Source organism: Zootermopsis nevadensis, unplaced genomic scaffold (assembly GCF_977971745.1).
Source record: "Zootermopsis nevadensis isolate Lab colony 2312 unplaced genomic scaffold, Znev_1.0 Znev_ptg000016l, whole genome shotgun sequence".
In the NCBI taxonomy this organism is placed as follows: Eukaryota; Metazoa; Arthropoda; class Insecta; order Blattodea; family Termopsidae; genus Zootermopsis; species Zootermopsis nevadensis.
The window spans coordinates 5956219-5981190 of NW_028259148.1; the positions used below are offsets into that span (position 1 = coordinate 5956219).

Consider the following 24972-nt stretch of genomic DNA (forward strand, 5'->3'; position numbering starts at 1 on the left):
TCGGACGACACAGATGAGGATATCAAAGTTTCTGCGCTCGATGCAATACGAACACCAACAACTGAACCACTATTAAATTTTATACTACGCTTGGATGTTGCCAACAATTTAAAATATTTATATATATTTCCGGTTTAACAATGTGTGTACACTTTTCCGATACCCACGGTTACGTTTGATATTTCACGTTCTAATTTTTTTTCTCCATTCTTTAATATAGAGATCGTCGACTTTTCTGAATTTATTTTTCATCTAATTTCCGTGTTTTGTTTCCCATCATTCCCATTAAACTATTTACTAACACAATTATCATGCACATTTTCCTGGATAATATGGAGAAACATGATTTGTTTTTAGAAGGAAGTCCAGAGTGATGATATATTCCACGTAAACACAGAGAACCGAACACAGTATTCAGGAGCAACAGAGAAACGGCTATCAACAGATAAATCCCAACATACACTCCGCCTTTTTAAACAGGTTTATAGGGTCCCGCTTGCCAGAAATCGAATGGAAGGAATAAAAAACAAACGATACCTTTAACACAGGCATATTGATTATTAGTGCTCTGAAAGAAGGGGGTGCTTTGAACACGACTGTCCTTTGGGATGTTACGCCGTGTGGTCTGGTAAAAGTTTACCCACGTTTCATCACCAGACCGACCGCCCTGGTGATGGGTGCAGTAAGTACCTCCGAATCATCGATAAACTACCAGATCACACGGCGAAACATCCCACAAGGCAGTCGCGTTCACATCGCCGACCTGAGAAGCCTAATACCAGGGAGATTCTCTAAAACCATTTAATACACGAACAAATTTGTTGCCATGAAACTAACAAAAAACGAAAATAAATTAACAGGAGATTAAATTCCGGGATTACGTGTTACCATTCAACCGACAATATTGTGCCCCACTGCCCCCTTTCCAAAAACCAAAACTTAATAATACTTTATAATAGTATGTAAACTAATTAATTCGGTAAGTCTGTTAATTATTAGTTTAACGGTTAATCAAATAATTAGTAGTACGTTAATTAGCCTATTTCGTAGTCATTCACTGGACCGAGCAAGTTACTCAGTCAGCCAACTGGCTAACAGTTTGTTGTGAACGTTTGTGGTCTGTACAACAAACTACAACGAACAGACAGACAGACAGCCAACGAGACCCCGCGCTACTATTATAGGTAGACAGCAACGTACTCCTGTTATAATACTTGCAACTGTGATCAGAATCTCTTGTAACAGAATTAAGTGAATCCACATACTTATCAAAAGTACCTAGCATTCAGCCAGGGGTCGGAGAAGTTTTAAGGGAGAAGAACGCTGTTTCTTTGGTAACATTCGAACACTTTTATGTTTTATAAGGATGAAACGGTAACCATTTTTAGGAATGTCAATCTTTTAATATACTACGTAACACACTGGTGTCCTTATAAGTTGCTAAATAAACAAGTCTCATACATAATACATCCAAACATCTGTAGCAGGACACCTCATTATCGTTAACAGATATCGAGTAATTACGAGGACCATTCACTAGGTAATGACTATTATTTACTCAGGTCGTATGTGATATTTCAAATATAACGACACTCAGTACCTATGAAACCATTTTAGTTTTGAAAGGCGTTTCTACTCTATGCCCGTTTATAACAACACGCAGAATCATCTGAATATAACAATTACATAAGAAGCACTGTTTGCTATAAACAGGTCATATATTTTTACAAACCCCAGTGAAAGTCTGAGGATTTTTACATTAAATTTCAACAGTAACGAGATGACGCGTTTGATCACGATATTTCATGACATGGCAAATTCCCGGTAAACACATGTTGATATTAAATTTTATTCTGCGAATTACAGCAAGCGATTTTAATTGCAGCTGACTGCTTCGTTATTTTAAAACGGTAAAAGAAATCCAATCAGAATATTCAGCAGCAATGCTGGAAAGCTTCTGGAAACAAGTACGACTTTCAATGAACCTATGGTCATACTTTCTTCTCGGATAAGCCTACAAATTCCAGACTGCATCGATTAGAGGAAGATAACGGCTGAACATTTATGAGATAAAGCCTTTGTTCTAATTCAACCAATAGAACAAAACAGAAATAATAGCCGTGAGAACCTGAAATCTCACAAAGTAACTATCAAATGTGTCAAGATCAAAAAGAGCTAAGATGCGAAGACAAGCTCCTGCCCTACGTCATATCCGTCAGTAATAACGGTCTCTGAAAGCGAGGAACTGTTACACGTAAGCATGGAGACCTCGTCCGGTTCAAACTAGTGTAATTAATAGTACGAAAACATCACACAAATTATTCGAATCAAGTGTAGCGGCATAACACGAACAGGATGTAATTTACGCTTTGCAATAATTATAATTCATGATGACGAACACTACAATAGGCCGATATGAAGGACTAACCAACGTGGGCTTCTGCGACCACCGACTCTGAAGAAAAAATAAAGTGAGGCTATGATCGCATCTCCTTCCCTCTTATACACAATTAAACAGGAACTACTTCAAGAACTGCAGTTTCTCAATTGGTCACAAATTCAGCCTCTTTTATGGGAACCGAAATGTTATTACTGTGCTCACAAGGAACGGTCATTGTCCTATATCCCAAGCCATATAAAACCAGTTCGTCGCCATTAACATTACCTCTCAAGTGGCATCTTCTTACCCATATTTTGCAGAATTTAAATCGCAGGCACAGAAATCCTTTCTTGAGGAGTTATCCTACAGAGGATACTAATTCCACTGAGTATGTACAAACGACATTGAACCAACTGCACGCATTATGAAATATCAGATATGCTACATACATAAAAATGGGGTTTTAAGACTGTATGTGCCGTATTAAACACGCTTTCCCCCACCACGTAATTTGATACTGGAAAAACTACAATGAAACCGATTCAGGACAGCTAATTAATTATCCGGCCACTCTCATACTTATCAAAACTGAGTTATACCTGCTTTTTAATTTACTAGGAGAAGCCTCCTTAACAGGAGGAGACTTTAATGCAAGAACTGAGTCAGCAAGGACCTTTGAAACGTCGGTAAACTTCTACAACAACCGAGAAGACAGTCATCTTCAGACTCACCGCCCTGAAAACCTCAAATCCTAAATAAAAACTTATTCAACTAATTCTACTCTTGTATTACACTTGATATTGACTAAACACTGTCAGAATGATATCGATCAAATGTGCAAAAACAGCACACGCCCTCCTTTCCTTGACGATATTCAACAACCACGGATTATCTAAAGATTTGTCACAATGGTTGATAACACCAATATTATTCTGCACCCTGGCTGCTGTTTAGGGTACAATGGCTTGTCCATCGTTTAGACAGTTCACCTTATTATCCTCTTCAGGTAACAGATGCTTGGCTGTCATAACACTGTCAGAGCTCTATTCATTGAATTTTAAAATTAGTGGCGAAGGTTGAGATCGAACTCGGGACTTTCTAGATCCCAGCATAGTACTGGTCTAGTGGTCAGCGTACGCCTGCTAGCCTAGTATTTTAGAAAAGTTTCCAACTGTCGTAATTAACATTAAAATGAAGACTTTAAGAATAACAATCTGTCAGTATGATGACAACCAGTCAAGACAGAAGTGCCAAGCCTCGAAACGTAGTGCACATACATTTAATTACTATAATACTAAGTAATATATTTACCTAAGTAGGTGCTATTGGTTAACACCCAAAACACCTTCAGCGGGTCGACCATTACCAATACAAGTATCAAAGAAGTTAGTCACGGTTGCTGCCACGTTATGTCAGAACTGAGACACATGAGGAGAAGCGGGGTGTGAAAAGCCTGGGTAACACTCATCACAACACTCAACACTAATGTCCTCTTCACACTAACCAAGACAGAGATTAACAACTACAATATTACATTCATCTGAATATACTAGAACGTGGGATGAGCAACACACAACAGCTCGTTTCTCAAACTGACCTACAATTAAAATGGTCAATTTAAAACCTGTTAATTGAATTACTTCAAGCGTACTAAATCATTCCTCTTATAAATTATAATCCTCATAAAATAATTTTTGTCATATAAACGATGTTTTAGGAATAATCAATTCAGCAATTTAAACTTCTTAATCTGTGATGGAATACTGACGACTATTCGAATCGACTCTCGAAACTGATTTTAAAGACAGTCGATACAACGGAATCCGTAATCGCGAGTTGTGGCGTCGGCGTCCGTAGCACAACTGAGCGTACACAGCGACGGACACACCGATGCTGGAGGGGGCCCCGGGGGGGGGGGGGGGCGGGGGTGTTTGAGCTGACTATCACCGAGCGAATCGTAAGGGGCAAAAACCACGCCTACATCGCGACCTATCTCACACCTCTCAGATTAAGGAACTGAATTAAACAAACTCGCAAATACGCACCAAAGTTGAGCATCATCCAATAATACCGATGTTTATAGAACCTTACATTAGTAAACTCACTTCTTGCACACATGACACAGACAAACCGCTGAAATTTATGAACATCGGAGTAACACTGTTCTGATATTAACCAAAATTAAATAACTGCTAATGAACTGCAGACCATTCACCACGTTGCCTGTTAAAGGTTCATATTAAGTCACCGTATCAAACGAGTTACAGAACACCATGCTGCATATAATTGAAACGACAAATACAAAGTTAAAGTGTATACAGATATGATTAAGGGGGATAAATTAAGGGTAAATATAAATCACAAGTTATGCAAATGGAGGTGACCGTGGCAGATTTCAAGAAACTATCTCGGATTTTTTCTAGGGTGACTTTAAATTGTGTTTAGTGACTTTAAACATTCCTCAATTTATATATATCTTGCAAAAACGACTGTGTGGAGGTTTTTATTAGAAGGATACTGATTCTGGTTTTATTTAACTATGCTACATCATGGTTATAACTTAACTACTATTATAAGGTATTATCTTAAACGCCAGAAGAGTGTACCAACTTATTTCCATACTCGCAAATAAGTGTTCTAACATAAAACAGACGGATGTTCTCGTACGTCATGCTAGACGGGCGTAATGTTAATGCTGTTCTCCACAGAGATACAAACAGTTATTACATTTTGAAGTAAGAATACTAATAATACACATTTGACAAACCGAACATGCGGAAGAATTTATTCTCCTGTAAATAAGCAATTTTGTTGTTACGCCCGTCTGGCATTATGACCTCGATGTATCCAGAAACATCATTTTCAAAACTTTTTCTCACAAATCTTTGCTGCCAAGTGATAGGCACTTCGATAACTTATTCTGGGAGTACCGGATTCAAATCACGAGCCGCAAACCGGTTGTGCTGAATGAGGTTTCATATGCCTTCTTTAGTCCCTTAGGGTCTCAAATTAAGATAGAACCGCTTCCTTCCACGTCCTTTCTATTTTAAAAATTATTAATCATCTTATCATACGACAGTATCTGCCCGAGGTTCTGAGGGCGTCGTTAAATAAACCACAAATATGTAACCTCTTTCAACTTCAAGAAAATATCCTATACTTTCGTATCACTCAATAGTCCTGCTGCCTTAGTCACCTGGGCGATGACGGTGGAGGCTGCAAGGACGTCTAAATTGTTGGTAAACTTCAGAATATACGGCGTAGCAACCCAGAAGACAGCCATCTTCGTATTCACCGCCGTAAAAACCACAAATCCTACAAAATAAATTTAATTTTTTGCTCATAAAAAGTATTATTGACATATCTAGCTAATACGCAGTGGGTGAACTGCAATTGATAACGTCAAAAACGCAAAGATAATTAGAAACACAAATATTGCAGTGCAAACACGCAAAAGAATTATGTCCTAGTTCATAAATCAGAAACATCGGACAACTTCTACACGGTTCAGTATCGAAGGAAGCAGTCATCGCCATAATCGAAGCCGCGAGAATCTAAAACCTCACATTAATATAAGCATACGAAAAAGAAATTCTTAAAACCAAATAATCCTGTACTTTACATCAGGTACGAGATGACTGTATTTCAAAACTATGTCAGAAATTTCATCGAGTTCAGTTGTAATTCTGTCACTCTTCGAAAATCAGTGCAGACACGCAGACTAAATTTCGTAAAATTCGTTACACGGAATTTGATTTCACACATACGACCAGTCTCATCATCAGGGCTGTATGTCACAGCACCCACTTCGGGCAAAGGCAAAACGAAAAATTTTGCATAATTAAAATTTCCATTAGAGAAACAATTAAAACAAAAAAATAGAGTTATAATAAAGGAAGAAAGGAGTGACATTTTTATGTCTATTTACACACAAGGACCGTATCATATTCTTATTACAGGGAATTTCCGAAGACACAATTTTCCAACCTATTTATGATGCCTGCGTATCGTATCTGTAAATATGGGAAATTAAGATGACAAACCAAAAAATATGTAAAGTCGACATTAAAACTATGAATATGCTTACTGAGATATCCTAAACAAGACTGAACACAACACGAAGGCTTAGTACTAAAATGTCCCCTGTAATCACACCTGTAACACCAATGAATATGGAACAGTATGGTAAGGGTCAAACACTTCGTTACTACCACAGACGTTAGAGGACAGAGGAGAATATAGCGGCCACAGATTAACAAGACACAAGTACTCTGTGACGTTTCAAGGTCTAGAGGCAACCTGCCTAAAAACTCATTGTAATCTTCGATAAATAGATATCTTAAAACAGGAGATGGTAAAGTTGCGTCATATTGTGATATAATAAATATATATTATTTAAATCTTGTCCGTCTAATCACAATAAATTCTTATTAAATATTAAAATATTATAATAATTAACATTTAAAATCATCTGAAAAAATGTACGCTAAAATAATATATAGAAATTGTATTTAAGAAATTGTATTTAAGTTATTATTGATTTGAATCTTTATATAATTATATACACCTGAAGATAGTTCTTTTAGGAACTGAAACATGTCGTGAAAAATGATGGTCTAATGTAAATCGAATATTTCGATAAAGAACATCATTTAATATTTTAAATATTTTAAATTTTAAATGTTAATTATTGTAATATTTTAATATTTAATAATAATTTATTGTGATTAGACGGACAAGATTTAAATAATATATATCTTAAAACAGGTAAAATTACGTTTTTGAGGCCATATTTCTATTTTGAGATAGAAGACAATAAGGACTATTTTATAGATAAAGCGTACTCGTACATGCAGACATACGTAACACACACATACACAAACAAACTCAAAGATTGGCCACTTTAACGGAAATACCAATTCATGTACCTGAATAAACTTACTAAACCCACGAAACCCCTGAGTAAGAACACTCTCTTTCTGAGACGAGATTCTGACTGGAACCTTCCGGGTACGAAGCAGGATTGACCAACATTCGGTGAACCACGACGTCTGGTAACTGAATTCTGGTCATGGGAAATGTAGCAATGCCCTAGTACAGTCTTGCAGGCAGAAGCCAGTCAAGAAAAGCTACTACGTTAAACATTGCTTCTTCTCAGTTCAATTTATGTTAATGAAGTTCCGTATGATTCTAATGGCTCCAGACAATTTCAAAACATTCTAAAAAGAAAATGGCAAAGTTATGAAAAGACAAACTTAGGTTCTAAATTTGTAGTTTCGTTCAAAAAACATTTGATATTTCTTTTCGATAAACAGGTTAAAGCAACCAATGAAAACCAAAGACTGGAAACTAAATACAGTCTGTTACTTAATTAATTAGTAACATACAAGGCAACAGAAATCATTCACGTGAATAAACAGGAATTATTCATCAAGTAAATTGAAAGGACAAAAATAATTATCTTCATATTTCGACCATTCTTATTAGTACGTTCTAAATAGAACGGAATTCTATAGACATATTTCAGGTTGAAACATTTAGCAATTTCATCACAAGAGAAGAAATTAAAGTGCCTTATAGACAGACATGATTCATCTCCCCTTCAATGACCCAACGAGCAACGTACATCATTACATTAAAAGGTTGTGCCGATGCCCCATTCCCAGACACTAGTCGAAATATTTGCTTCTGATATCAGAATGCCCATTCCACGGACCTCTCTGAGATACATAAAAATGCCGTGTTGCTAAAAGTTATATGAACTGCATCCTTCAAGGCCACGGAAAGACTCCCTGAGGAATATCTTTGAAAATTTTTTTTTTAGACATTCATCGATACGTATCGAATCATCAGACCTATGATAGCCCACCGGGAAATAAAGGTTACTAAAAAACGTAAGAATTTTGTCAAATTTCACAGCAATAACAATGTGAGAACTCTGCTAGTTAGAAAAATAATTAACGCATGTCGGGTTTGTTTCGGATCAGCGACAACTAGTAAGAGATATCGCTATGACAAATGACGTTACTTACCAACATTGTTCCCGGTCCGTAAACTGCAAGACAGGATACTGATTTGCGCTTACCTGAAAGAAAAACACAAACCGGTTAACTTCTTTACAAAATTATGAATCTTAAAATGTCTTTATAATTATATGTAAACACACTGAATTACATGTTATCAAAGGGAAAGACAAAGCCTGGATATTTCCAACAGCCTCATAACAGTTCTTATATTTACAGCGATCCACTCTGTGCCGAACAAACTGATTTTATGTTCTTGCGATTCATTACAAGAAATTCTTTCTTCGACTGAAAAAAACTTCAGGATTTCCATTAATTTCAACAGCTCGAGATTTTCCGCGACGCCATGCCAAGTTCCCTTTACTAAAAATGTCACCAATGCTGGAGAAGTCTACATGATATCTGATACTATGGGTGTGTTACCTGTGACCTGGCTAATATAAACAAGTTTAACACAAACTATAAAATACTGAAAATATAAGAATGAGACGAAACACTACAAAAGCCAGAAAATTAATAGAGAACTGAATGTAAGCCAATGTTTCTGTACAGCGCCTACAAACGGCTCTGCGTCTGCGCAATAGTTATTTCTATTTCAAGAATCAATTCTCCGTTCAGACAGACATCACTCAAATTGCAGACACACGTTAGAGGGAAACAGTTTATTAAACGGTCCATAAGAAAACGAACGCTCAATGGAGTAACAATTCAAAAGATGGGATGTTTATCTGCATTATAAAATCCCCTTAGATGACAAAACACCACCTGAAATATACAGAATAAGGCAGTCTGTCGGCCTTCGGATATTTTCCTACCGATCACACCAAGTAACGATAACGGAAGAGGACAAACTTTAACAAACCAAGGAATTCGATCAGGAATCCTCCTGCATACCAAGTAGGTCCACCAACACCAGCATCTGTCGTTTGTGTTCTTTACGTGACAGTTCAAAACTCCTTTCTTGTATCCGGAACGCAATGTAACTACTAACAAAAATACGAAGTGTGGAGAGAGACGGAAGTTTGCATGGCCGCAATATTGATACTAGTAACGGCATTACATTAAAAGTACGCAACTTAATGGCCTCAAAGCAAGTGACGTTCGTATCAAATTCCATGAAAACATGTAAGTTCGTTCAAAAGTTATTTGGGTATTTGTCAAACACATGAGTAACTTTGCATTATGTTTATAAAGTATAACCTAAAAACGATGTGTCTGTTAGGTTGTTGTGCCGTGTAGTCTGATCTAACACCGTAAAACATTTCAGGGCATGTTACGTGGCATTATCATTGCTAAAATATAAGAAATTCGTGAATCCGCCATGTTGTTAATACTGACTGTATTAAAAATTACGACGTCGGGGTGTTACACAGTGGCATAACGTTGACAATATTAAACTTCGTGATAACAGCAACTGGTTCAAAAGTTTAAACGGAGCAAACGGTGATATCATATGAACACTTTCCTCAAGAAATGAAAGTACGTCCCACTGGAAAATGTGAGAATTCTTTTTGACCAACTGAATGTTAGAAAAATTTAACGCGCATGACGAACAAACAAGTTCACAGCTGCTAAATGATCAGAAAGGAGGAATACGAACTTGGGGCAGACAGATGCTGGTCACGAATTCCCCATTTTTGACATTCACTTCACGGAGCACCGAGTGAAGTGGGGATGCATGCGTGACAGACGACCGCGGATAATTCCAGCTTTTCTGTATTTTGTACAGAAAACTTTTGTAAATTCTCCGAATAACCAGAATATCAAGTATCTTGACTGACACACACAAAGTAACAACTGGAGCTGTAGAATTTCAGTGTCCACCCCTCAGCACTACTAAAAACTTCATGTTCTGGTACCAGACGAAGTTTCTTCAAGGCTGAATACAATATTAATTAACAGACATTTAAAGAAGATAAATACAAAATTACACCAGTCACAGTCCCCATTACGAGCATTCCTAGAGCAAGCAATTTGTGACTTTAAATCAATGTCACTAATAATATCACATAAAATTTTAGCTGGGTACTAAAATACAAAGGAGGTAAATAAAATAAAATGTAATATTGGCTCATTTAAATAAATAATTACGAGGTAGATAAGCACAACTGATTTCCCTACATAGTCGAGTTGATTCGCGTTATATCGGGTCGATCAATCCACACGTATCTTGCTTACATCATACTATTAAAGCGCATTAAACCATTCTTGCACAGCTTATCTAATCTTCTTTATTTTTTATTTATCGAAATAATTCTCCCACCAGTTTCAATGTATTACTATTCCACAGAGTATATAACATCCTTCCTCGGTTTACCAATGACAGTTTTGTCTAAATCGCTAGAGATATTCCTATTCGTGTCCAGAAATCTTCGACTTCATACAGCGACTTAAATTCGACCTAGACTCATAATATCACTTACAACCTGCCTGGTGTCTATATTGCAAGAAACAATGACGTCATAACCGCAGACATTACGATCATTAACCAATAGAAGGTCAGGTTCTCACCGCGATGTTACTTCAACAGACACGAAAACTAAGTACACTTTTGCGAGGAACTCCTCTGCTATGCTTCTAGGCTTTAATTTTTGTTAAATTAATTTCCAAGCGTCAGTGTACATGAACGAGACAAAACTGAATGTGAACTTTACAACAAATATGAGTCGTAAAAGTTTTAACAACAGAACGAGCGTACAAACAATAGCTTCACGGACCCAGCATCTACCGTTATAAACAGTCAAAGCGTCTCTATAATACCACATAATAATTCATCTATCATATCAGCCAGTTCAACATAATACCACACACTACATAATAAAAACAAACGCTGCGAAACAAGTGAAATGCCATTTCCGTCGAATCAGGAGTGTTGTATGATGACACCGAAATGTGAATGGTATTTCTCTCCCCTCACCAGTCCAACCAACACAAGAGGCGGGTTAGGTTATGTCAGGTCGGAAACAGACCACTGAAGGGCAATCTGTGTGAAACTTGGTCTCTCGCGGACCAAAGGAAGATGAAGGATGAAGACGGATAAAATATAAACACTGCACAATTACGACCTTCTAAATTCTACTCTACACAAAACATTAGCGTAAAAAAATCAAGAATGATGAAGTGGTTAGAACATGGGTTACACGCACAAAAAAAGTAGTCGGGAAAATGAAATGAAGAGTAATTAGTAGGTAGGGGAATAACAAAGAAACAGATACAAAAGAAAATAATGTAAAAGTGTGGAACAGATTCAACGGATCAGAACAGAACGAAAAAGTGGGTTACTGAGAAAATGGTAATTAACTTTAACTTTCCAGGAAATACGTGGGGGTTTTGGTAGCTAAGGGACCATCAGCTTCCCAAGAAGGACTTTGTTCCATGGAGTCACGTACATAGAGATATTAAACCGGTAAATACAAGACTACAATTCATAGACAACAGTCCTATGACATTCGGAACAAAATTGTTAGATACTGACAAATTTTAACACGTTCAAGGTCAATGGTCTGAGGTCTGTCACTGATCCCACGTTCAATGTAGTTGTTCGAATGTTCAAGCTAGTCAGGACGTTACCCAACTTTTATGAAATTCAGGTCCATCAAAAAGCAAACACCAGCCCCCCAAATTGACCCTAGTTTGACCAGTCCACATCTCACACCGCATTTCTTTAAGTCCAGTTTTAATATAAACCTCTCATTACACTTACACATTTTATGTGAACTATTAATAACATTTGGTGCGGGTTTTTACGAAAATCGTAACAAACTTCTAGGTTCCATAAATAAGCAGAGAATCTGACTTTCTGAGTTTACTTATACGCTTCTTAATAACTCTGCTCCATGGAGGGAGTTAGTGAATAACGTTTGGTAAAGCGAACAATTCATTTCCCTGAGGGCCCTGTTCTCATACACCTTCAATGAGACTAAAAATTGCTTCTTCAAATTGGAAGTAAGGTCATGTGTATTACAGGTCTCGTTCAAACGCCTTGCAGTATATAAACTTATCACACGAGTCCATCATAAACCATGAAGTATATATGAAGCAGTGGCTTTGCTATCGCATTTACTAGTTCCCTGTAACAGAAGCTTTCTCTGAAAGAACTACAAAGGTTCCGTAATGATGTTCTAATTCCCAATCTCGTACAAAGCATTTAGTAGTTCAGCCAATTTCAAGAGCAGAGCGCCTTCCAGCAACGGACGGCCATAATAATTACAGGACGTTGTAGACTCAGTAGATAGAATCCCTGCTACCCCAAAATACTGTCTTTCAAGGGTGAAAATCCGCAATAAAGTGCTCTCTATTAAACCACTGCAATATTCGTGTAAAACCTAAACTAGCATACCTTATAAGTTGTATACAGAAAAATGAACGACCTACCAACAGAAATGCGCCATATATTTGTTTATTAAAATAATATAACTAACTAACATAAATTCTGGAAATGCTTGCTACTTCTCAGTTCAAAATATATTGTCTTCCCGTCTGATTTCTAAGAACCTGAAAATTAAAGTATACAAAACAATAATCTTGCCTGTTGTTTTGTATGTGTGCGAAACATGGTCTCTCACTCAGAGGGAGGAACACAGATTGCAGGTGTTTGAGAACAGGGTGTTGAGGAGGATATTTAGGCCTAGGAGAGAAGACGATGGGGCTTGGAGAAATCTGCGTAATGATGAGATTAAAAATTTGTACTCCTCCCCCAGTATTGTCAGGGTGATTATATCGAGAAAAATGAGATGGGCGGGGCATGTAGCGCGCATGGATGGGACAAGAGGTGTGCACCGGGCACTGGTTGGGAACCTGAAGGGAAGAGACCGCTGGGGAGACCTAGACGTAGATGGGAGGATAATCTCAGGCGGGATCTATGGGAGATAGGAGTTGAAGGAAACTGGATTTTGTTGGCCCAGGACAGGGTCTGGTGGAGGGCTTAGGTTAATTCGGTGATGAACCTTCGGGTTCGGTAAGCCATCTAGTTAGTTAGTTAACTAATATAACTAAATAACTGCCTTAGTTCTGGAAACAAAAACTGAAGTAAAATTAATAGTCTACCAACATAAAACTCTCCTTACGTGTCATTGTCTGACCGTCGGCATGAACATCGGCTATCCTGATACTTTTCATGGCTTTACTCAGTCACCGGAGGCGAACAACGGTATCTCTAAACTGGCCACAACAGTTTCCTTCCATCCGTCTGAGTTAACCGTAATTATCATTTTCTGATTACAAACAAAATAATCTCTGCAGTGGACGCAGGGCGGATACCTCAGTCTGTATACAGAGTAGGTTATGGAATGGACACCTGGAATTCGACTTTCGGAAGGCAACATTTTTCTGTTAGCCAAAACGTCCAGACAAACTTTGGGGCCCTCCTAGATTCCAGTCCAAAGTGTACCGTGGTCACTTCCTTGGAGGTAAGTCGTCCGGAGCGTGAAGGTAACAACTTCTCTCCATCTTGTGTCGAGGCTCAGAATACATGCGGCTATAACTCCATGTGTGTGCACACTTTTTGGGATACCTATAGTTGTCTTGGAAGGCAGAAGACGAACGTCTGCTGGCAGACTCTAGTCCAGGACACTGAATGTATTAATTAAGTACTTCTGAGGTCTATCTGAAAAGTTGTTTCCCAACCCTTGTCTAGGGATGCCAAGCAGGTACGCCTATCGACGTACAACATGCATAACACGACACAACATTCTGACAGAAACACAGTTCTTCATTAAAACTTCACTCAACAACACCGTGCTCTGTCGATTCATTCTAGACATTGCAGTAGGCCATACGTCCGTGTTACGGATTAACCTCAGGTTCCTATAACACCAGTGAAGAAGACGACGGGGCAGTCACTTCACGCCCATGTTTGGGTTCACATTTATTACGTTTATTAAAATAGTCAAATAGAATGAAGGAAGCGATAATTGCTTCAAATACCCCATGACCATTAGACATAACTTTATACAGAAAATCCTCAACAGAAATTACTAATTAACAAGGAATTAATCTCAAAAGATCAATTTGCCGAGTTTTATTTTTTAAAAATGAAACTACATTGACAGGCTACACAATTTTCATAAAATAATATCTCTATTTTAAAACAATAATTCCAATACCTGTTTTTAAGGATACAAAAACATTTTTTGACATGAGTGAAGAATATACATTATTTATAACCTAGTAATTTAGTGCACTATTTAACCAGGAATAGTGTGAAAGACACTGCTGTTAATTTTGTGAAATCTAGAGGCTGCAATTGCAATGGGCTGGGCATGTAGATAAGGAATGCAAACAGAAATCTGTTAGACAAAATACTTTTATGAGCAAGTACAGAATAGGGGAATGACATTACGTTTGGTCATAGAAATATTTCGCGAGGATCGGACGTGAACTGACGTAGCTGAGGAAATTGTCCAATGGCGGAGTTTATTATTAGTGATATTGAACTTCTGAACTCTGCCAACACATTTTTTATGTTGATAGCTACAACAAAACAGTGTTTATGACATTGTTATATGTCGCAGTTGAGATTAATTATAAGCCTAGATTTAAATCTCATTTATGAATCAGTACATGGGCATGAATGCAGAAATTACAATACCCGAAGGTCTGATGCCTTCAATGAAACGGCAATATCATCAACGCCCGAAATCCAGCGACCACAAGAAGGATTCTATTTCAAGACTGCCTCTCCAAATGTCAGTTCTATAAACAGAACATAAGCGTATTAAACGCATTTATCAAGGGGCTCATTTCCCGCGTCCTTAATTTCGGCTCTGGCTTCCATTATTTTATAGTAACGGCGTATAAAGATACACTGATCCGTGAAATCAGAGCGGCATTCCGGAGCAATGGCTGGAATGCGGCTGCGTAATACTTCAGTGCCAGGATCAACTCAGCAAAACGTGTAATTCTCGGCACTGAAAAGAGGGTGTACGCTTCTGCCAACTCGCAAATGAAATGATATAACTTCTCTGTAATGAACCACTCAATGGCGTAAGTTTCGCAGTTTTACTTCAGTTCTTTTCGCTTTCCAGGAATAAAGCACTTAAAAGACGTCACTAGTTTCACGGGGCTGAGTCAAGATAGATAATCTAACAGCTTCATCGCTAAACAAGAAACTCATCTCTTGCAGAGAACCCGAATCTCATTACCGTCTTTAAGCGAACGCCCTACTGGACCCTGAATCACAACAATCCAGACGATGACTTACGCTTACACAAGACTCCGTCCTTAGTTACCGTTTTTGGTTGGCTGCTGATCCACGCCCGATTTCTTTCAGCTCCCCACGTGGTCTTTTATCTTAACTCTCCTTTCAATATGCTGTGTTCATTCGTCGCCATCTTTTCATTTGATCTTGGTAATATTCGACAAAGATCACAGACTCCACTTTAAGTGCGCCCTCTTTTTCACCAGGCAGGTTTCCGGAGGAGGAGGACTCCAGAATGGTCAACAGCAGATGCGGACAAGGGGTGGTCCTCAAGCTTCGGACTTAGACCGGGTGGCTAACAACATCCCACCATGAAAAACCAGCTATGTCACAACATATGACACGGGCATCGAAGCGGAACTGGTGAATACGGTTATGAACCTTCGGCTATCATAAAAGTCTAAGAATTTCTTCACAAGTTGAGCGTTATTACTGAATTCTCGAGAAGGACTCTGCCCCATGGAGCTTGTTACCTAATTGTAATATTACAAAGTAATTTATGCTGTTCCTCAATGTGTAATTACATCCATCATCCTGTTACCTCATATCTTCTGACATGCCCACATATTTTCCTCACTGCCTTGTCCTTACAAACCCTGAAATTAATTCCTACATAAACTTGATAAAATCGCAAAAAAAAAATACCAAATCGATGATTTTCACTCGTTATTAAAATAACAAAAAGTCGATCCCGTTGGACAGCCTCGGATTCCATCTGTCTTCTTAAGTTAAAATGTCACTTCAAGGATTAGGAAAGAAAGGCGGGATTTCGGATTTTCATGAAGATCGCTGTGTTATGGGACTTCATCGCGTAGTCTCCTACAAATGGACCGACGTTTCAGAGGTGCTTACTGCCTCTCCGTGATCACCGCCCCGACCCGCAAGACGCGTAATCCGATGGTAGCTAGTTTCAGGACTTGTTTTTCTTCCGTTTTTATGAAACAGCGACACTGCAACTAATTTAGCGCGCGGAAGAAACATTCGGCGAACTTTCGAATACAAAAAGCGGAACCAAACTACGCCATCAAAGCCAATCACTGCCAGGAATGAAGTGCAGCTCCAAAATTGGCGGCAACGTGGGGGGGAGGAGGGTGTTCAAGAGGGGCAATCAATCAGAGAAGAGGGAGTGGGGACTGTGACCCACTAGCACAGGGACATTCAACGTTACCTCAAGTTACATTGAGACGTGAGTAGTTTGAGTAAAATCCTCGATGAGACATAGCTTACAAATCCCATTACGCCTTTACAGAGCGAAACGTACTCAAATTAGTAATTCGTAATGGCAAATTTGGTAACCGCGCTATTTACGAAAAGCCACTCAATAGAACTGCAGACGAAAATACGCTCCCGAACTCAAGTATGTCCCTACCTTCTAGCCTCCTTTGATGGTACAGGCTGATCGCCATCAAAGGAAAAATATCACCAGTTTGAATTGAAATTTAAACACACACGCCTAATGCCATCTCTAGCCATTGGAATTGACGACAATGACTTAACAGTGGCACTGCTGAGACCTGACATAAACACAAAATTGGAAAGGCGTACTCTATGGAGTAGAATGACACTTTAAAGGCGTTCTTAATGCCACGTAACGCAGAGTAATGGCGCACTAATATATGAGTTAATTCTTGCGCCTTAGGTCAGTCTTTAATTAACGTAACTCGAGGAAATTGCTGTGTTGCCCACGGCCGTACAGGTTGCATGCCGTCCGCGAGACAGACGCGGACGGCCCCACGCCAGCGCCAGAGCACGAACACATTACAACACAGGGAAAGTGTGATCCTTTGCCGGAGCAGACAATTTCCACACCCGTTCTTCGCCAGCTGTGAATTCTAAACACCTTGCTGTCGCAAAGAGTTTTGTCGAGAAAGTTAACAATAAGTGGACTTACAACTTAAAGTTTTATTTCCATAAATGCATCACTTTCATTGCCCCAAGTTGTGTTCCAATCTACAGAGATCCATCTGTGAACACTGCAAACAGCCATGGGTCTGCATAAGCAGAGGGGATTCCCTCGACCAGCCGAGGGATCATAATTTTCTTAAGGAGTCTCTTCAAATAGTAGCCTTTCGTACATATTTCAATAAAATCGAAAATAATTTTATGAAAGAACCTAAAAGGACGGCCAAGTCTAAACAGGAACGAGTCGCAATTGAGACTTCGTCGTCCGGAAGTACAAAATGAAGAGGGATAGCATAAGATATCAAAAACGCTTTTGAAGTCACAGTTGGTTATAAATAAATGTTAACAACATTAAAACTATTGAAAATTGCCAGTCTTCATTTCAAAGCCGGTATTAAATTTTCAATTCAAATAATTTGTGCAGCCCTAAGTCCAGACACCGCATTAACAGAGTCCCTGACCACACTTCAAAAACCGACGCCCACGCCTACAGCCTGCGACGGTGTATTCACGACGACAAGACACAGTAAGTGGCCGCTGCGAGATAATGTGAAACACGAGTTCGAATGGGATGGAACTGAAAACCACTCTTTGTTCACCGCAACAAAAATGTGATTCAGACACTTTAAGAACCAGTTTTTGTACTCGTTTCGCAAGACGAATAAATGACGCCGCTACACAACGTTGTGTTCTAACAGAAGAGAAAAGAAATGAAAATTCAGAAACTAGTATTCAAGCCGTGAACATTTTTAATTCCAAATACCAGACCAATTTAATCATGGATGTCACGAGACAATGTAAAGGGAATTGTTCATCGCTAATTGCTGGTCATGAAATAGGCGAATACGAGTTGCCATAACGGACAAGACCGTAAAAAGCCTGCTTTTATATTAACATTTTAATTTTCGGCCATTTTGTTTTTAAGCCAATTAAATTACTGAAAATCGGTGTAAATACGTTGCCTGGAATTTGTAATAAAACTACGGTTTGTAAAGGCCACAATCGATCATCTGTTATTGGTCGCGTTGAGGGCAGATACGTGTATATAATCACATAAACACACGCTGTTTTGCGTCAGTTGTCCACAAAACCAAAATTTCGATCTGCAGGACAAGATATGCACACTGTAGTTCTCGAAGACTGGATTTATATTAGACCCATGCATATTTTTATTTATAGTTTTCTCGATCACTATATTTTAATTAATTTAAATTATTCATTTACTTACACCCTAACTTGAAATCTCAAAAGCCGGTTGCAAAGTAAGTACGAGTTAAGAAAAGGAGAAAAAGAGAAGAAAGAATTAAAAAATATACTAAATCGGGGAAATTTATATTACAACAATAATTGTGACATAAGTCGAAGTTGTGAATTGCAAAATATCATTTTGTATAAATATATTCTTCCATTTTTTATTAACAAATAACTAAATAAATAGTATTATAAAAAATAAATCATAAAGTATACAAAAAGAAACAGTGTTTCTTTTAAAAAATATCGAATAAATATTGGTGAATATATATCAGAACAGTAGCTAACGTCTAAAATCATCAATGTTTCAAAACAAACAACGGTAATGTTACAAATACGACCAGAAGAATCATCTGTATCAATAAAAGTTACTAGCAAAAATAAGTGACTTCATAAAGCAGAGTCCATCTTGAGAAACTCAGAGTCGCTTTCTTCACCTGGTTTTGGGCAAGGAGGAGTTCATAAGACCCGCCACAGAACCCCGTCCTGGGTCACTTGAATCCACTCCACAGTCTCGCTCTCTGATTCATTAAGAAACGGTTTTTACAACACGCTGAGTGAGATTTGAGGTTCTGACGGCGGCGAGTATGAAGATTTTGACAAACTCCGTTTTAGTCCCTTCGCGTTCTATGAATATAATTGCCTTCTCGGATGTTGCGCCGTGTAGTCCGGTACAAATTGACTGACCTTCAGAGGCACTTACTGCATCCCTCATCAGGGTGATTAATTTCTAGCGGACTACAAGGCACAACATCTCATAAGACAGTTATAATTTTTAGGAACTATATTTTTAAAGCGTTTACTTACCGATGCGACTAAAACGACATATTTAATTTATAAGTTTAAAGGATCTGCATTCAGCAAAATATCCGATGTCTTTCCGTTACCTGGTTATGTTGCCCCACAAGTCGGTTTAAGCAATCGGCGAATGACTGTGTCTCAGGCGAGTAACATTAGCATCTGCTTTAGTGCGCTCGCAGATACGTACACACTCAAAGAGTATTTTCGGTTTCAATGACCTATACACGATAATCGGCTAGACAAAACTAGCAAAAGAGGAGCTCCGAAGTTAACACTCTTCGCGAAACGAGAAACACTGAGAAATGTTCCAACCACCATAAAACGTACGATAGGGGCTGTGATCTAAGAGTTGTTCCACGAAATGACACCTGCGTTACGCGTTTATATGAACACATAGAGACGGGAACTAGTTTCTGGGAGTTATGACTTCTGGAACTAAATAAGACTGAATCTCCTCTCGAGAAGTAAATCTACTGACTCGAAATATTGCTAAATGCAGGGCCATGGGTTTAAATCGTACCGCTAGAAAATGGTCCACGGAAGAATTGCTGCAGAAATCTGCGTTTAAAGGTGAAGGGATCGTGGAAATATTGAAGGAGATATTTCAAAACAAATTTTAATTAAAAATATAAACTTGCTGCATTCGTACTTCCTCACATCGAGTTTAGAATTCGTACTAAATTCATTTAATGATTACTACACTACAATTTCGTGCCTTGATAAAGGTTCATAATTAGTTTTCTTGTCACGTTTTACTGTGTTCTGTGCGCGAAGTACAAAAAGCAATAGCAAAAAAGGGAAATCGTACATGAATAAATTATAATATACATATTATTACATTAATCCACATATTTCGACATGTTAAGGTCTTCATCAGGCGGAACATACGTAGAGAAAATTCATTATTGATTATATCTATTTTGACATAATTACGATTCGGTTTAACAATGTTATTTATATTATTGTAGTAATGATTAAACGTGTAGCACACATACGAGGTCTGCATTAGTATAAAGATATGGGAGTGTTGCAATAAATATTAAATCTATTTTAAGGTGTGGCACAATACCGGTGTCATGTATGTGCTCTGTATGAGAACCAAAGTTCATAGAATGTGCGTAATAATGTTAAAATAAAAACAGTTGAAAAGTGAATGTGGTAAATGGGGAATTCTTGTTGACACGCGTTCTTGATGTTTCATGCTGAGACAAAAAGATATTTTATGAAAAAGGTTGTGAGAGAATAGACTTGATTTATCCGATTCAAAACACGACCCAGTGGAAGCTTCCTGTACATACGGTAATGAATCTTTTACCCAACTGAAGGAGGGAAATTAATTATGGTCTGAGGAATGAATTTGTTTCTTAATTCATGTGTCCTTCGACGGTGACTTTAGAAAGTTGGTTTTTCATCGAGTGTCGTCGAATGATGGTATTCAGCCTCGAAGGAAGGTTTATCTCGGATTTCCTTCATATAAATGCTGGGATAACCACTAGCGCTTACTTCCAAATATTTTTAAAATTTATCATTAATAATCGTTTCTTCATTAGACGCTTTACAAACAACGAAGCTGAAAACCCTTCCTTCCTTACACACAGAAAAAAAGGTATGAAATCCATATCCTAGCTTCATCGCTTTTAAATACCTTGTCAGGGTAACATTATGCACTGTAAGAGTAATTATTCCGAGTCTCGTGTCAAACTTCTTCCTAAGCATGAATGAATTTGACGCGTGGCCAAATTAAGGAGTATTGGAAGGTTCTGAACACGCACTTTGTGAGCCGTTCAGCTGGTAACGAGTTTACCGGGAGTTGTTGAAGGCAAATCGAATTTAAAGGGAATCTGGAGAGTGACACTCGCGGAACAAAGCGACAGCTCGCAACTGACGCAGCAAGGCAGAGGGAGTCCTGACTCCCTCAACAGCCGCTCCTATAAATTCGTTTCATGGCGCTGCTGTTTCAACACTGATATCGCTACAGTCACGCCTACGCACGGCGTCATCATAAGAATGCTCGTATTTAAAATTGAAACGTTTATTAAGTTAAGTTTGAGGTTCTCAGGGTCATGTGTACGAAGATGGCTGCCTTCTGGGTTCTTGCGCTGTTTAACCTGGTAGTGATGAGGCAGTAAGAATACGTGAAACGTCGGTAAACGTCTACTTGAACACACGGCGCCAAAACCCAGAAGACATTTATATTTACTGAATGCTGTAAAATAAAGTGAACTGATATAACAGTATAACTTAATATATTTTATATATACAGTGAATATAAACAGGCCTAACTGTGGAATTTTAAGACAAATTTTACCAAATCTAATGTCATGCCATTCTACAAAAAACCAAAAGCTGAAATAAATATCTGTGTAGACTATCCTCAATGGCTGGAGGTGTGTCATTTCTAAAGAAATTGGACGATTCTACTACGGAATAAACGTACCAGGTCAACTATAACCTAAAAAGAATTTTCCAATTCCGTTTCGGTGCCGCGGTTATAAAACAGCACCCGTTTTCCACAGAATGCCACGTACTCTCTTTCGAGTCAAACAAATGTAATTTCGCTTACTGGCCACGACATTACTGTAGACTTGTGCGGCCCTCGACAAAGATATTGATAGCAAACGCGGCCCGCGTTGAAGAAATGGTTTCCGACCCCTGACGTAAGATGAATAAAACAGTGTGACATAACTAACAGCGTACCATCGTTCTCGGTGCTGTCCTATTATCGCAGATATTATCTCAGTCTGAGGTCGGCGTTCACCCAACCCCCCAGACTACACAACATGCACTACCGAATGCTGTGGTTCCAGAAACTACATATAGGCCTGCCAGATTTCAAACTACGTGAATAAATATGATTATTAAGAAGGAAATATTTCCCTACAGTGACTCGAAAGCTTTCAAGAATATGCAGTGTAGTATATATTTTCATCCAATTTTCTTTTACACAGAAGATGAAAGCTTTTCTGTCGTTGTTTTAACGATTTTTCAACATATGAGGTGCAAGTTATTTTGTTAAGGCTTTTCAGAGAAAGCATTTTTACCCAGAACATACAGTAAATTCAATACGAAGACTGTTTTCATAATTTCATGATTCAGTTTTGGCACCAAAATGTCACTTTATAGTAAAACAAGAACCTACTAATATTACCAAGTTACGGCCTAAAGAAAGTACGATTAACGACGTTTTTAAACTTCACTCATAAATGAATAACAAAATCTACATAACTAATATCGTGGGACAGCAGAAAACAGATAATGAACACGCCCCAGACAGCCAAAACAGTTTAGTATACATTTTAGTAACATAAGTAGGCTATTTTTGACATGTATACAAACACAGCACTGCATTAGATTATCCAAATATGGTATTTTATCTTTTTTGCCATACCAATAATTTACATTTTATTTCACTCAATTTCCATTACCAATACATTTTGGTGTACACTACACAAGAAAAAGTACACTTTCGGATGTTTGTTAGTGTGAGAAATGTTAGGTCTGATGATGACATAATCGAGACAAAATATGTTTCGAATGACACTGAAGTATTAAGCCCATATTTACGCATTTAAAAGGAGTTTTTTTGCGATTAAAACTAAAATACATTCTTAAATACGTATGCAAGAACTTTTTGAAGAAGCAGCCGTGACCTATTTAATGTTCTGTCCCGGCATTTGTTACAAATACGTAGGAATAATCACACCAATTTTAGGTATAACACCCAGTCCCCGACGGATTCTCAAACTTCCTGTGTACAAAAAAGTATCAACAGGTCTACTCCTTACCATTTAATAAACAACACCAGACACTCCACTGCAGAACGAATTTCAAAATTACACACAAAACGTAGAGGTATTCCCCGGTTTGAAATTACGTTTCATCGGCTTTCAAACATAAACCAGGAAGAGTAGTAACTTCACGCAAGGGCTGTTCGGTTGTAACAAAGTGGTTTGCGTTCAAACGCAGGACTGAGTCCCTGTAGACACACCGCGTGCAGTACAGGATGCTTTTAAAATTAAATCGCACAAGAAGGAATACATCAGCGACAGAGTTCGCGTATAAAAATGTTATAGCGCGGAGAACTGCAGACAGATGAGAATGCTTCAGACTCGTCCGGGTGAATACGTCAACAACTTTGTTGAGAGCAATATAAACATAATCATTCTTTAAGTTGACATGTCAAAGACGAAATTCCATGTCAATAAATATGGAGGAAAAGGGAAAAAACAATAAAGAACATAAAAATAAATGCAGAAAAAGAACAAATTTCAAATATGTAATAATAAAGAGGGAGAAAGAAACGAATAAACACAGACACAAAGAAAGTGACAAACGAATAAAAGAGCAAAATATAAAGAATAACACGGAGAAACAAAGTTCAAAAAAATTAACAAAGGATTTAATGCCAGAGAGTGTACGATGAAACATCATCATATAAGATTCCCCGTGTATTTCCTGACCAACCCCTTGAATTCGAAGCTCATACATTTAAAGATTAAGTTCTTATCAGACAGAAAAAACGCGTATCCATTGCAAAGATCAATCTAGCCTGAAAACCATACGAAACCCACAAACACACTCTGTGAACAAACGCAGAGATATTCAATGTTGATGTAAGTGGCACCACTGGGCTTTAAAGGGTTAAACACTACCAATTCTTACAACAGAAATAACACATTTCAAACGCTCATCTCCATCGTCACTATAATGACTCTGGAAGCGTGTCAGCCTATATATTTATGCATTTCATAAAAATTCCAAGAAAAATATGAGAATGATTTCTGCCGGTTAATGGACGAACAAGTTACTTGCGATGCAGGGGTAAGATTCACGACACAGAGCGATGTGCACTGTACAAATGTGAGGAAGTTATTTCAGTTCCGTTCGGCTCCGTGCAAACAAGTATGGCGTAACAGGATTTGAGGCTTTTACGGCGGTGAGTACGAAGATGGTTGTCTTCTGGGTTGTCACGCCGTGTAGTCTGATAAAAGTATGGCGTAGGCAAATCAAAAAAAAGCAGCATTGCTACAGTTGTTTAAAATAAACACGAGTTACTCATGTTTTGATACACAATCTCCGGGAAACTATTTCATTATATAAATAGATAAACATAACACAATTTGCAGTTTTAATACTGTAAATACTTTATAACTATGCAAATAATTGTTTGGGTTTCTTTCAACAGTCTACAGTCTAGATCTTTAACGTCATAACATCTGCCACTCAGATCTTGTATTACGCAATAACAAGCGAGCACATATTCAAAATTCCTGCCTATTCACCCTTCATAAATATCCTACCATCCTATTAGACATTGCAGATGTATGGAGTATGCAGTCCAAAGAGCATAAATCAACAACCAAAGATCAAATCGACGTCACAACCAAAAAACTGTCGAAATTCGATTCGCAAACGTC

General features: G+C 38.1%; 1 protein-coding gene across 8 annotated transcripts in view; it reads right to left on the bottom strand.

Moving 5' to 3' along the window:
* Positions 1-24972, bottom strand: part of CadN (neural cadherin) — a 620389-nt gene that overhangs the window by 213128 nt on the left and 382289 nt on the right. The window contains exon 1 of one of the 8 annotated variants that reach the window (XM_022072983.2): positions 3692-3926. The exons of the other annotated variants lie outside the window; for them this stretch is intronic. Coding sequence (XP_021928675.1) covers positions 3692-3743 — 52 coding nt within the window. The 5' untranslated portion in view covers positions 3744-3926. Of the gene's footprint in view, positions 1-3691; positions 3927-24972 lie in introns of those variants that run through there. 8 annotated transcript variants of the gene reach the window in all.